This window comes from Lontra canadensis, unplaced genomic scaffold (genome assembly GCF_010015895.1).
Source record: "Lontra canadensis isolate GAN:19392208 unplaced genomic scaffold, GSC_riverotter_1.0 scaffold94, whole genome shotgun sequence".
Taxonomy (NCBI): Eukaryota; Metazoa; Chordata; class Mammalia; order Carnivora; family Mustelidae; genus Lontra; species Lontra canadensis.
The window spans coordinates 3161081-3175680 of NW_022631088.1; the positions used below are offsets into that span (position 1 = coordinate 3161081).

Genomic DNA, 14600 nt, shown 5'->3' on the forward strand with positions numbered 1-14600 from the left:
GCCACCGAGAGGAAGCCCTTCTCTCTTCAGGCTCATTCATCACCGGGGGATTTTTTTTTTTTTTCAGTGACTGAATATAACAGTCCTCCTTTTCCCCTTGTCCACAGGAAAAGGTGTCCTGAAGCAGCAGAGAGATTGCATACTTGGAGAAAACAAATGAGCATTCACTTTGCTTCACTCAAATCTGTTCTTGACATCGTGGTAAAAATTCTTCATGTTGGAAGTAAGGCATCGGGGTGATCGTGGCGCGTCCGGTCCATGGCGGGCGGCTGCCGGGCCGGGCCGGCGAGAGCGGGGAAGGCGTCGTGGTGCTGCGGGGCCGCGGATGGCAGCCGAGTCAACCCCCGAAGGCCCGCAGCCCCTCGGCGCCTTGCAGGCCGGGCCGGCTCTTCAGTGTGGACTAAGTCAGTGGTTCTGGTGCTGCACACGCTACCGCAGCCCGTGGCACACTCTGTTCTGCTTCTATGCGCCGACAGACTAGACGGCCGGTAAGCAGATGTCCTGGTCCCGGTGTCGCCCCGCCCGAGTCGTCGGAAGCCCCGAGGTGGCCCACCTGCGGCTGCATCATCGGGGACGCGGGCCTGGAAGGCAGCGCGCAGCTCTGTGGTCTCGAGTGAGCCACGGGGTGTGACGGGGCCTCGTCGGAACGCTGGGACTCACGGAGCCGGCTGCTTCCATGCCAGAAGCCCAGGACCCCTCCGGCCCAGGGGTGTAGCTGGCTCCATGCTGTGCCGTTCCTCCAGCAACACATTCCGGCCCATTCCATCCTGTTCACAGTCGGTCCGCTCGAAACGTCTCTTCCACAGAGGGGTCAAGCAGGCCCATGCTGGAGTCACTCAGCATGTTGAGTCCGTCCAGGCTCAGGGGTTCAATCTGGAGCTCTTCTTCCAGTGGAAACGGAGTGTCTATGTTCAGGCTGACCTCGGGCATGCCTGCCAGTGCGCTGCTGAGGTCCTTGAATAGACTGGTACTCGAGTCTTCTGGAAGGAGCAGTGAGTGGGAAAAACGGTGCAGGTTAGGAGGCATGTACAGACGACAGCCCCACAAACGCTGGCCCTTTACCTTCTAGCCAAGACAGCGATGGCCTACATTCCCCCCCCACTCCCAGGGTCCAGGCAGGACAGCAATGGCCCATGTGCCCCCAACTCCCAGCATCGAGGCAGCACAGCGATGGCCGGCGTCCCCCCAACTCCCAGCGTCCACTCTGCTCTGGACTCTACAGTCTTTTCCCTCAGTTCCACCACTCCCTGTTTTTGCAGGTTTTCTTCCTTTGAGCAGTTGTCAATCACTAAAGCTAAATTCTTAAGAACAGGCTTGGATCACTGGGCCCTTTCCCCACTGTTAATGGTCTCTGGGGCCAGATACCTGCCTTTCGAAAAGCTAAAGTTGAGCCGGGGGACTTTCATTGCTTTGCTTTATAGCATGTTGTTTAAACTCTCTTACAATGGTGATCTGTGAAAACACAGCAAAATACAGACAGCAGAGCTGAGGGGTGGCCCGCACTCACCTGTCAGGATGGTGTTGGGGAAACTCCCGCAGTTGGAATACAGGTTTGGTCTCAAATGAAACGAGTCCTGTGGTTCTCGGGGACCTTGCTGCACCAGGGGCGCCTGGAGGCATCAGAGGACACACGGTAAGGAATGACCTCTGCTTCCCAGGCGTGAAGGACACAACACACTCCCCGAGCAAAACCAGACATGGAAACTGTCTTGGGGGCCTTCTCTCAAGGATCCCACACAGAATATTCCTCTCAGGCAGGCAGGTGCTGGGGTGGAGGAGAGCTCCCTGAGGCGCAGTGTGGGTGACTCGTCCCTGCTCACACACAGCCCGGCCCACTAAGCCATCCAAGGAGACACCAGCAGTCATGGTCTCTGTGGCCCTCTGGTCTCACACTCCCCTCCCTCCCAGCCACACCGAGGCCTTTGGAAACACCATCTGTGGGAACCCCTCCAAGGCTCTATCTATAACCAAGGAAGTGTTATGACCAAGGGGCTCTTCTGCCCGTAGGTTTCTGGGAAACGGAGGCCGGGAGACCCTTTCCCTCTTATGCTCAGAGGGAGGAACCTCAGGCCCCTCTCCATGAGGGGGACTGGTGAGAACTGGGGCCTATCTTAGGTGCCTTTGGCATAGTAATATGCCAAACTATTGTTTTAAATCTTACAAAAATAGGCATTTCTATCATTTTTCAGGAAGATATTGACTCATCTAAACACAACGGGCTTCTTCAGAAAACGAGGAGGCAGAGACTCTTGGTTTATGCCATGAGTCTTCACCGTGGCCCACTCAGGAAACATCTGTCTTTATTTTACTGTTGTAATTATTATCAAGATCTGTAAAATGCTCAAAACCCTTCCTTCTCTCCTTAATCAGTCCTAGAACCCAATCCATACTTAATGGACACTACAAAACCTAGAGTTATTTTAAATGGTCCACATTAGGGAGAACCTACAAAGCAAAAGCTAGGGGTCGAATGAAAGTATCTTAGGGAGGGACGTCTGGGCCCACCTGGACTGAGCTCCCTGGGAGGCCACACTGAGCTGGCTCCGGCAGCGAGGCCTGTGGGCTGAGCCCCTCCTGCGTCTCTGTCTCCTCTGCAGGATAGACCTGTGGACTGCAGTGGTCCCTTCCTTCTGAGCCATTCTACAATTCTAGAACTGGAGTGTCACCAGAAATGTGCTACCACTTGTTCAAACAATTCTTCTGCAGAGGCCTGACACCAAATAAGGCAGCCAGCACCAGGACTCTAGGGCTAGGGGACACTGCAGGGTCCCTCAGCCGCTGGGCACATCTGAAATCTGGGCCATGGGGTACCTGGACTGTTTGGTGTGGGGGGTTCTATGCCCTGAACGGTGCAGGTGCTGCTCCGAGGAAGAGGCCTGACTGGACGCCCACTCACCTGTTGAGGGAAGGCCGGGCCTGGCCTCATGGACTGCTGGTCAAAGCTCACGTCTGGGAAGAAGTTGGTCAAAGATGAACCCTTCAGGGAATAAGGAAGGGAACGTTTAGCTTGGAATTTGGGGCAAGGTAAGTGTTCCCTTCTGACCGGTGTCCCCGCTAGGACCCACCTGGGCTGTGAGGAGCGGGAAGCCAGATGGAGGCAGGGATGAGGCGGCCTGGGGCTCCTGGGCAGGGGGCTGCTGTAGGAGGGGCTGGGAGAGGTCCTGGGGGGCGGGGTAAGGGGGTGGCGGGGACACTTGAGCTTCCGTGGGCAGGAAGGAAAGCGGGCTGCGATCTGAGGACACCATCTGCAAAACAAAGCCTCTAGTTAGCTTCGATTGGAGTTTCTAAGTGGTAAATCCTTTAAAATCAGGAGGTGTCAAAGTGAGGGAAAAGCGTGAGTCCTTCCCTGGGGTACTCTGTGCTATGCTCTCCGAAGCCTATGTCTTACTTCTGCTCCTTCAAAGTGACCTTAAATCTCACTTCCCCACCAAATATTTCCTATTCAACAATTTCTATTGTCTTAAAACACAAAACACCCGTCAATTTAACCAGTGTCCTCAGTGAAAATCATGTTTTTTTTGTTTGTTTGTTTGTTTTTAAAGTCATACCTTCTGGTTTAAGATGGAAGATCGGAGGAAAAAGAAAAAAACCAAACATAGCTCTGTCTCCCAAGCCTCGACTAAAAACATTAAACAACAGGAGACATTAATGAACAACACCTTGAAAATAATAAGACTAAACGGATAATAAACAGCACAAGGACAGAGATCATGGCAGGGAAGAAAGTGGCAGCACAATCTGGAAAATGAAAAGCGACAGACAAGCCGTGACTGGGTCAGCAGAGCTGAGAAAGACAAGAGGAGGCTTGTAGTGGGAACAAGCCGGGAGGCAACCGGACTTCCATCACAGGGTCCCTACGGGTCCTGCGGGACAGCAGTGGGCAGGGGGGAAGAGCCAGGAGGAGGCACGGTTAGGGTTCACAGCTCTTGCCTGCACGGAGACTGGGGGGCGGCACGCTGGAGAGGGCAGAACTGAGGGTCTGTGGGCGGCACACAGCAGCGCCTGGTGGGTGAGGCGCTTGCTGGAAACATGGGTTCAAGCGAGCTCACCACTCAGTCTTGAGGCCTCCACCTTTCTTTCCCACTCTGACTCTCAGGAGGCGGCAGTCCAGGGATGCCAGCATCCTCTGGAGATCGGACCAGCTGGAGAGAAAATCCTGAAACTCAGGGCGCCAGAAGCTCCCCAGGAAAATGGCTGAGCCAGGTCGGTCTACAGGGAGGACCACGCTCAACAAGCCCGCCCATCTACACAGCTTCTGTGCCCTGTGCTTAAACATGAACAGAGTGCCAAAAGTCACCAGACTGTGAGGAAAGCCTCTGAATGGAAATCAGAGACCAAGGCAGACATACAAAGAACAGGAACTTGGAGAAGTCCGTGTGGGATGAAATTGTCATGAAAAACAAAATTATCAGGTGCCTGGGTGGTACAGTTGGTGAAGCGTCTGCTTTCAGCTCAGGTCGTGATCCCAGGGCCCTGGGATCAAGTCCTGTACCAGGCTCCCTGCTCAGCGAGGAGTCTGCTTCTCCCTCTCCCCACCTTCTGCCTGTGCTTTCTCTCTCTTGCAAAAATAAATAAAAAATCTTTAGGAAAACACCAAATTATTATACTATTTAAACTATAAAAAATCCTTGTTAAATCTGTTAAAAATACATAAAAAATATTTACAATGTGTATCTCTATATACATTTTTTTTTCAAAGTGGGGATGTGGATGAAACAAGATTTCAAAAATGTTAATTGTTGAGGCTGGATGACAGGTATAGAAGGATTTGTTCAATTATATTCTCTACTCTTATGCTACATGGAAAACTTAACGTTACAAAAAAAAATTAAAGCACAAACTAGAATGAAAATTACCACTGAAAACCTCAGAGAGATGAAAAAATGATATTGCATCCATAAGACGAGTACGATGCTATAAAAAGGAACACTCACTCGGAGGACAGAAGAGAATTCTCGGGAATTTAAAAGGATGAACTCAGAAATGAAAACTCGACGTAACAGTGGGAAGATAAAGGAGAGAAGCTCTCCCAGACAGCAGGGTGAAAAGATTAGGAGAGAAGAGAAGGGAAAAAATAGAGTATGAGAGGGAAAGTATGGGCTGTTCAAGATTCAACAATAGGTGTTCCAGAAAGAGCGCACAGAGAAATCAAAGGGAAGAAACCATCCAGGAAAATAATTAAGGAAGACTTCCCAGAAATGAAGGATGATAGGAGTTTCCAGATTGAGGAAACCCACAAAATATCCAGACTCATGTGACCTTGAAGCTTCAGAACTCTGGGAAATAAAAAGAAGATCCTACAAGCCTCTAGAGGGAAAAAAGGACATTTTGTTCAAAGTATTAAGAATTGGAGGGGCACCTGGGTGGCTCAGTGGGTTAAGCCTCTGCCTTCGGCTCAGGTCATGATCTCAGGGTCCTGGGATCAAGCCCCACATCAGAGCCTGCTTCCCTACCTCTCTCTCTGCCTGCTTCTCTGCCTACTTGTGAGCTCTCTCTGTCAAATAAATAAATAAAATCTTAAAAAATACATATATTAAAAAAAAAGAATTGGAATGGCACTGGATTTATTATTAGCATCTCTAGAAACTAAAAGGCAAAGAATTAATACCTTCAAAATTTTAAGAGAAAATTATTTCAGATTTGAATTCTGTATCTGGCCAATTATGAGTTAAATGACGGGTAGAAGGAGGACATAGTTGAATCATGCCAGGCTCACATAGCCTTCCTCGGAAATCTTCGGGAGGGCTTGTTTTTTTTCCTTGTTGTTTTGTTTTAAAGATTTTATTTATTTATTTGAGAGACTGAGCAAGCGCACAGGCTGATGGAGAGGGAGAAGAAGACTCCCCACTGAGCAAGGAGCCCTATGCCACATGGGGCTCAATCTCACGACCCTGAGATGAACTCGAGCTGAAGTCAGATCTTAACCGACTGAGCCACCCAGGCACCTACGGAGGGCTTGTTTTTAAATCTACTGAAAGGAGATCTACCCAACTCTAAGAGGTGGGATTGGGATAAGAAATACATACATAGAAAACCAGACTAACAAAAAAACAAGACATTTATTAACTCCCAGGAGAAAAATATTTTCCATTTTGTTATTTCATGGCATATTAAGTGGTTCAACTCTGCCCTATTATAACTGGGAAAACACTAAACACCGAATATTGCTCTCATCAAAAAACAAAGCACAGTGTGAACGAGGAAGAAACATGTGGGTGGGTGGGTGGGTGGGGTTTGGGGAGAGGTGAAAAAGAACCATATCCTAATGGTAGGATATCATCAGAAAATACCTAACGCTAAAAATCCAGAACAAAACAAGCATGAAATAATATGGTTATACCAGAGAGATTAGCTGAAGTGTTAAAGGCGTCATCTCTAGGGAGTGAGAAGTACAGGGAGTCGGGGAGGGGAAGACAATGTTATTCCGTAACAAGCCCTTTCAAACTGACTTGGGAAACTATGTGCATGGAGAACATTGATTTTTTAAAAAATCGTAATATTAGGCAAACAAAAAAAAATGGAAACATCTGGAAAAGGATGCTCTCTATGCCTACAGCTCTCCTTAAAATGTAGCTAGAAAGCAAGAGTAACATTTTTTACATCCTATAAAATAATCTTGCAAAAGAAAATTAAAGGCAATCCAATAACATAAAAAGAACCATTAAAAAAACAATTATGAAATACCCTCTCACCCTCTCCCGAAAGGGATTACTCATGTTAAGAGTGAGTAATGACTAGATCTGCTAAGTCCCTCCGTTGTGTTCTGTCAACTCTTGCTAAATCATGACTCATTTATGGCGAGGTGGGGAGTAAATGATGTCACAGTGTATCTAGGGAGGGACCAATAGGTTGAAAATATATTCATTGATGATTACAGTAAGAACCACCCTAAGTGCTCAGAATAAAAACAAAGTCAACAAGACAAACATATGATGTTTTGACATCTGAATTTCTGTAACAGGCTTGTGATTTCAAAATGTGCCTTTCTCCTTTTCTTTTCTCCTTCCTTCTTAATTTTTGTCTTATTTTGCTTTTTAATCTCCATACTCAACATGGGACTTGAACTACGACCCCAAGATCAAAAGTCACATGCTCTACCCACTGAGCCAGCCAGGGGCCCCAAAATGTGCCTCCTCCTGAACAGACTTCTTTGGGTCCTTCTGTGGAGGATCTTTATTATATCCTGATCATGCCATGAGCAGTAAAAGCACAGCTCCTCACATCTGTAGGCGTGATTAGGGAAGAGGTCTCACCCAATACCAAAGCTTCAGGGAGGTATTAAAGGTCTTTAGCTTTCCCGTGGCTTAAAATACTCACAGACTCAGTTACTGATAATTTTCCACACCCATGTTAAAGCCCCGGCCTGGTCTCCCGCAGCCATACAAGACCCGTCTGGAGTGTTCTCCACGCCCTCCCAGGCCCCAGGCCCAAGGTGGTTGCTTGCCCGCCAGCGATCATCACAGTAGACGCGGGAGGACACGGGCAGGGCTTCCCGAGGTATTCACACCTGCTCCCCCCATCTCAGGGGAGATCTCGCGGCCTCACCTGCTGAGGGGACCCCGATCAGGCCCCGCATGCCTCCCCGTCGGACCGTGGCTTGGCTCTCACCTGCGCCGCGGGATACGGGTTCAGGGGGCTGGTGGCCGAGAGCTGCCTGCTGAAGGCCGGCTGCGCCTCGGGGCCCGGAGAGAGCGTGAGCGGGCTGACGGGGGGCTGCCTCCGCCGGGCCGGGCCGCTCAGGGCCGTGGTGGACAGGGACGGGTTGCTGAGGGAAAAGAGCCGCAGGGAAGGGTGAAGGGCGGAGGCGCTGGGAGCGGACGTCTGCGGGTGGCTGTTCAGGGAGGAGGACAGGGCCGTCTTATTGAGCGTGGCCTGGATGGAGGGGTTGCTCCGAGAGCTCTGCAGACCTAGGGACAACAAGGGCACAGGTCACTTGCGGCAACTGCAGGACAAAGCTTTCATTTGCCAAAGACTCAAGAACACCTAACTTCCTTCTATCGGTATCTGATGCTGATTCTGTGAGTGGGGTGGCTCTGGGGCGGCTGTCCTCCTGTGCACACAGTGGAGAAGGGCTGCGCCCACAATGAGGGCTAGTGGCAGCGGGGTGACAGGGAGTCTGACTCACGAGGACACGTGTACACAGCCACCTGGGCAAGAGACCCCAGGGCTGTGCACACATTCTGTTCAGAGCCCCCCAGTGCCTCTGTCCCGGCACCCTGCCCGGACCCTCTGCTGCCTTCCACTGAGAGTCACGGCTCTGGGGCGCTGCATCGGGGACCCTGAAAATACCCTGAATGCCCCAACAGTCACAGGAAGGGACTCCCCTCTCATGTCTCCTGTTTTCTCTGTTTTTCTGGCTCCTGAAAAATTGTTCGTCACAGTCTATTCCAGTTCATGGAAAATGAAGTTTTTGCTGGTGCTCTGCTTTATTTGGGGGGAGGGGCTGCAATTTTTAGCTCGAGTCGGAGTTTGGGAAAGGCATCTCCATGACACAGGCTGCCAGGGCACAAGCCCTGGGAGGCCGGAGACCATGTCCTGTGTCCTGCCAGAGCCTTGGCACCAGGCCAGGCACGGAGTGGCTTTGCTCTGTGACTTAATGATGCTTCTGTGTATCTCAGAAGGCAGTGCCTGTGTTTCAAAGTTCAGCCCATTACTCTGGGACCAGAAGCCCGGGTGCGTACAAATGTGTGTTCTTTTCTGTTCATAAAAAACTAAGTGTTCGATAAGAGTTAACTGCAATGGAACAAGGACAAAATAAAGCTTTTTTTTTTTTTCCGGCAAATGATTTTTCTAAACACAGAAAAGAGGTCTCTGGTAAAACCCTACGTAGCTCCACGGAAAGCCCAGTGGTCCGCTGACTCGAGCCCCAATCAGAGCTAAAGATGTGAGCTTTGGTTAAGAAACAAAGTCACTCATTCAGAAGGAAAGCTCAGACGTGTTTGTATGCCTTTGTTCACCATGCATTTTAAGGAATGCCTAGAAACTATAAAACCTTGAATCCAGTTCTGGACAAAGTGATGTTTTGAGGAAAATAACACACACGTGATAAACACAGGATTTTCAGTTGAAGTGAAGCGTCAGAGGCTGCCCTGGAGAACGCCAGCTTCCCCAAGACCCCAGGGAGCTAACTGCCAATGTTGCGTTATTTGCGTGACCTTGGATGTCCTTGTTCACGCAGAATTCACCAGGACACTTGAAAGAGCAGCAGGATAATAAAATGACCTAAGTGAGTAAGTAGAGGTTATCTCTAAAATGAATTCTTCAAACCTAAAATTATGTGGGACAATGGCAGCACCTTCTGCAAGCTTTAGAGAAACTTCCAGATGACTGCTGTAAAGGGGACCTCTGTCAGGTGAGTGGTGGATTCTGATTTGCATGGACAAGTCCTGCTGAACCCAGAGTGGAAACCAGCAGGCATGTCCCCCACTGGCGGACCACCACTGGGGACCCCTTCCTAAGGAAACGGTCCACACCACAGCTCTTCGGACCCGGACAGCCAGGGACTGGATCGCAGCCCTGGGAGTAAGAGACCAACGCCTGCCTCAGACATCAACAGGGGCACCTGTCGAGGTTCAGGTAAACATGGACAGGTTTCAACATGGGGTCTGGGTTGTGGGCGCTCACACATGGTGCAGCAAAACCCCGGTCACACCATGGGCAGCATTCATACAGCCTCATGCGGACCTTTAAGCGCTTCTGAAAATCTGAACCAATAAACTGGCAGATTCCTATTTACTATGTGTATCTCTGGAGTATAAAACAGTTTCATCATAGCCAGTATAAATGTTCTAAAATTCAAAATATTCTCTTCTGAAATCCGGTGGGAAATGAGAGGGTTCTAGAAAGATAGCTGTAATGATAAACCATCGTGGCATGTTCATAAGCGCCACTAATGTTGTTCAGTGAACAGGGCATGGAATGGACACTTTCTTCTTGGCTTTTGCATCTTACTCTCCAAGTCCCAGGACACCTGGGCTGCTGAAGACAATGAAGGAGGAGGTCTAGCAGAGCGTTCCGGAGCTCATGGAATCCAGCGGAAACAGACCAAAGGGAAAAGTCAGCAGGGTCAAGAGCTCCAGGAACAGGTATGTCGCTATCTCTAACTCAGATGAATCATTCTCACTCACTGGGACCACCTGTGATCAAGCCACCGGTGCACATACATGGGCACGTCCTCACTGAGTGGGGCACACTTACCAGAAGAGCTCCGTAGGCCCAGGTGAGTCATGGCAGCTGGCAGGTTGCCCACGCTATTCCCCACACTCATGCTACCGAAGACGTGGTCGCCGGTGTCCAGTGAGGCTGGCACGGGCGCGGAGTAGTGGAGGTTGGTTAGATCTGGCAATGACCCCCCAGTGTTCAGGGTCCCCAGAAAGGGTGAGAGGCCTATGTTTTGACCGTTGTGTGGAAAAGCACTGAAAAAAAGAGAGAGAAGTGTTACTTTCTGAAGTGCATTTGGTGGCTAGGGAATAGGAGAGACTTGTCAGGGAAAGGCTGTGGCATCGGACACCCAAGTCCTTACAGAAGCTGAGACTCTGCCGCATTCTGAGGACCTGCCTCCTCGGCTTAACTCTCTGGAGAGCCTTACCTGTTCAGTCAGACTAAGGACGTCATCTATGCCTACTCTGCAGGAACATTTTTCCAAGACCAGATCAAACGATGAGTGTAAAAGTTCGCTGAAAACCATAAGGCCCTATATAAAACGGGAGGTACTACTTTGTATTTGCATGGTTCTTTTTCCAGATTTTAAAAGTATCTTTCCTGCACACACACACATACACACACACACACACACACACACACACACAAAGTCTCTCTGCATCGAGCAGATACCCTCCAAGATATATTTAGTTACAGTTTTCATCAATTTTAAAGTGAGAAAGGGATGTTAGCATTCGCTTATCCGCTGTGTGCCAGGCGCTGGGCTGAGCTGGTGCTACAAAGACCAAGGAGCCGAGCGTGTGGGTTCGCCGTCAGGCCCGCCCCTGACATCTGCAGGTCTGCAGCGAGAGTGCGCGTGGAGGCCCACGTACCATCTGTTTACACGTCTAAAAGTTATGAATCAAATTAACACACCCTTAACTGAACTATGTTCTATGTTTCTGTCCTAACAAATGACACTTCCGTAAGAGCCTGGAAGGCCAGATTCAAATCCAGAATCCTCCGGCTCCTGGAAGCTCTGCCCTGGGACATACGAGGGGTGGCCGTCATCCTCAGTCTGCCCCAGCCTGCTCCGCAACCACAGGGCCCCCACACAGCTCTCCCAGCCTACAGGCTAAGCCCTGGCCATACTCTACGTCCCCCCGACTGCATCCGTCAGGCAGGTGATGTGGTCCCCAGTGGCCCCTTGGACTCCAGACCCCATGGGAACGGGGTCTCTAAAGTGTGGGGTTCTGGGAGGGGCCGCCTAGCCCCGGTCTGTGGGGCACTGCTCTTGGGGTTCATGGGCAGACAGGAGAGACAGAACGGTGGTAAAGCAAGCATTTGCAATGTAGAAGGAAGCATGGGGCCAGGGCTGAAGGGGGTGGGATGATCATTAGGGACCAGAATTGCAGGACCTGCTGGGTTGGGAAGGGAACGCTTTACCAAGCACGTGACAGGGTGCTCAGGCGTCAGGAAAGCCTGGAGTGGCCAGGGTGTCAGGGCAGAGCGAGGAAGGGGTGGGGAGCAGGAGATGAGGTAGGAGGGGAGAGAAGTGAGCAAGGGTAAGACGACATGCTGTTCTCAAGAGTCTGGATCAGGGGCCGTGGGAGGTAGGGAGCCCAGTGTAAGCTGGAGAATGACACTTCAGAAATGCCACTGTGGTCACAGCTTGGAGGACGGTGTAAGGGAGCAGAGAGTGAGGCAGCGATGGCCCAGGTCTGACCCATGAGGCTGAAGAAGAGAGGAGCTGGAGGAAGGAGACGCTAGCGGGGAGCGGAGGAGGGTAATGGATTCCGCCGAGGGCGCTGCTGTCCAACAGCACCTCCCAGGGACCAGCCACGGGCATCAGGGCCACAGGAGACTCAGACAAGGCAGGGAGACAGCCACATGATACAAGTCTGCAGTGGCGTGAGGTGTGGAGGGGCTAACCAGCGGGCTGGGGGGCTTCCTGGAGGGCTCCTGGGCTGCGTTCCAAGACCCAGAGGGTCTAGGTGGGAAAACCAGTTCAGGCAGAGTTCACGGCATGGGCAAAGCAAGGAAGCACGAAACCACACAGCCTGCCCGAGGAATTTAGATACAGCAGGAACTATGACAGGAAGGTCAAGTTCAGGAGAGGTGGTGGTGAGGGAGGCGGGACTGGACAGGTAGGCAGAGAGCACATAAGGCTCAGACTGACAAGAAGCCAGTGGAAGGTGGGAAGCAGGAAAAGACATAATCCCACTGAGGACAATGTGGCTAACAGATGGGGGAGGAGGACTGGCATATGGAGCAGAGCCTGGCGGCAGAGAGGTGAGTGGTGGCTGGTGCGGCTTGGTAGTTTGGCAGAGCGAAGACAGAGCGTGGGGACTGAGTCGAAGAGACAGAAGGCACTACTGGAGAAGGACTCCCGACTTTGCAGCATGGGGACGCTGAGGTGTATGAGCAGACTGGGGTGGTGGGCGTGTGCTGTGGGGATGACAAGGAATTCTGTCTTAGATACCGAGTTCGCACAGGACAAGAGGACGCGTAAAGGGACGTCTCCTGAGGGCAGCTCCCTTGGAACAGTGCGGCTGGAGGCCAGGCCACGGTGGGCTACAGAGTGGACAAGCAGTCAGGGGAGAAGCCTCAGGAGTAAATACTCTTTCCAAAGTGTGGCTAAGAATTCTGGAAATGAGCAGGTAGGAAGTAACTCTAAGTAACTACAAGGGAATGCAGGGCTAAGGAAGGATTTTTTCTGTGCAGACTCCTTAGTGAGTACATTTAAACACAGAGAGAAAACCTACTAGGGCAGACAAGGCTGAACACGCAGGGGAGGGCAGGACAGGGAGGAGGGAGAAGCCTCAGAAAGGCCAATGCGGACAAGGACCAGGGAGTGGGTAAGGCGGTCAGCCTTGGCCAGGAGGACACCTGTGTCTCTGAGACCACGAGGAGAGAATGGCCAGAGGAACCCGGGCCAGGAGGGAACCTGAGCCTGCCTCCCTGGGGGCCTCCCTCTTCCCGGTACAGGTAGGGGGATGGACGGACCTGGCAGGTTTGGGAGGACGTGGGGAAGAAGGAAAGGTGTCCAATTTGGCGGATGAGGAAGAAAGATTTTGGTTGTAGAAAAACTGAATGTGGTACCTTGTCTTTCTGATTGGCTGGATGTAGGGGAATGCTTATAGCGTCAAAGGTCAAGGACTAGAAAAATGAACTTGAGAACCCAGGGTGGCTCACCCTGACAGTGGACAGGCTCTCTGACTGATGGGCGGCAGGAGGGAACGAAGGCAGAGGGAGGAAGCAGAGAAGACAGGGTCCATTGGCACAGAGCAAGGACGGAGTCGCTGGGGCTGGTAGGAAGCCGGTCACTGGTGACATTCAGAACAGTTTCTCTCCAGCTTAGAGAAACACAAGTTGTAACTTTCCAAACATGCCTATAACCTGCCGGCATCCTCTCTTGAATCTGGTAGGAGGCAGGTAGTACTATCCTGGGTTCAAAACCTTCTGATGACTCCTATCTTACTTCCCATCCGCAAGGACAGCGGCCTCCTTACTGTCCAGGCACTCTCCTGCCTCAGTCTCTACCCTTGCTGTTTCCTCTGCCAGGGGCCCCTTTCCCCTTCCCGTCCCCCCATGTCCTAGTCACGGAGCATCTTATCAAGAAAGGTCTCGCCTATCTTACCCTGCCTTCTCGCTCTTCATTGTGCTCACCAATACACGACATATTTGCCTAATTGTTCCTGCCTATCTCTGTCCACTAGAGCATTAGCTCCTGGAAAGCAGGGGTGTGACCACTTTGTTCCCGGCTCTACCCCAGCACCTGGCATTAAGGGTCAATAATACCAGAATGGGTAAGAGTCACCGACTGGAATTCCAGCTTTAAACATAAGAGCAAGAGGACAACACTTGGCATCTGAGAAACTCCTGCTTTAAAGCTCTGGTGGGGGAAGAGGGGGCAAAAATACCGCACCCCGTTCTGGAACACAGGCCTCCAGAGCCCTGATCACTCAACTGTCAGGGTTCTTGAGGAAAACCTTAGCCCTCTCTGTGGGGACCCCCACAGAGTGGGGTGTCCCGGCGGGCTTTCTGACTTTTTGGAGAGAAGGTCAGTCCTCACCCCAGCTCAGCGGACTGGCCATCACCGGAGTTTATGCTAAGCAGCTGAAGAAAGGAAAGCAGGGCCCTCCCTGAGGAATGGCTGGCAAAGGCCCCCAGGACACTGCTGGGGAATAACATTCAAGCAGGGCCTGAAGCAGATGTACTGTGTCCCCAGGCTGGCTGATGGGTGTTCTCGGCCTCGGGCGGCTCGTGCAAGGGCCCCATGTGCAGACCGTGTTCTTCCGGCCCCGGAAGGCGCTGCTGCTTCCAGGCTGGGTCCGGTTCTAACAGTGGCAGTGGTGAGCGCACCGTGGTGACCGGCCTCGGGCACGCAGCTCCCGCGGGCCCCCCGGGGGGTCCGGCCTCTCTGAAGGAGGTCCTTCCTGGCAGCTGGGGTCCAGGAG

The 14600-nt window shown here is 51.6% G+C and overlaps 1 protein-coding gene across 3 annotated transcripts in view; it reads right to left on the reverse strand.

Moving 5' to 3' along the window:
• Positions 1–734: 734 nt before the first annotated feature.
• The window catches only part of CRTC3 (CREB regulated transcription coactivator 3), a 92586-nt gene continuing 78720 nt past the window's right edge, over positions 735–14600 (reverse strand). For 2 of the 3 annotated variants that reach the window (XM_032836945.1, XM_032836943.1), the window contains 6 exons: positions 10198–10415; positions 7609–7907; positions 3066–3245; positions 2897–2977; positions 1508–1610; positions 735–980 (listed from right to left, as the gene is read on the reverse strand). In XM_032836945.1, the coding sequence (XP_032692836.1) occupies positions 772–980; positions 1508–1610; positions 2897–2977; positions 3066–3245; positions 7609–7907; positions 10198–10415 (1090 nt within the window). In that variant the 3' untranslated portion in view covers positions 735–771. The remainder of the gene's footprint in view (positions 981–1507; positions 1611–2896; positions 2978–3065; positions 3246–7608; positions 7908–10197; positions 10416–14600) is intronic. The other variant, XM_032836944.1, reaches the window with a different exon arrangement.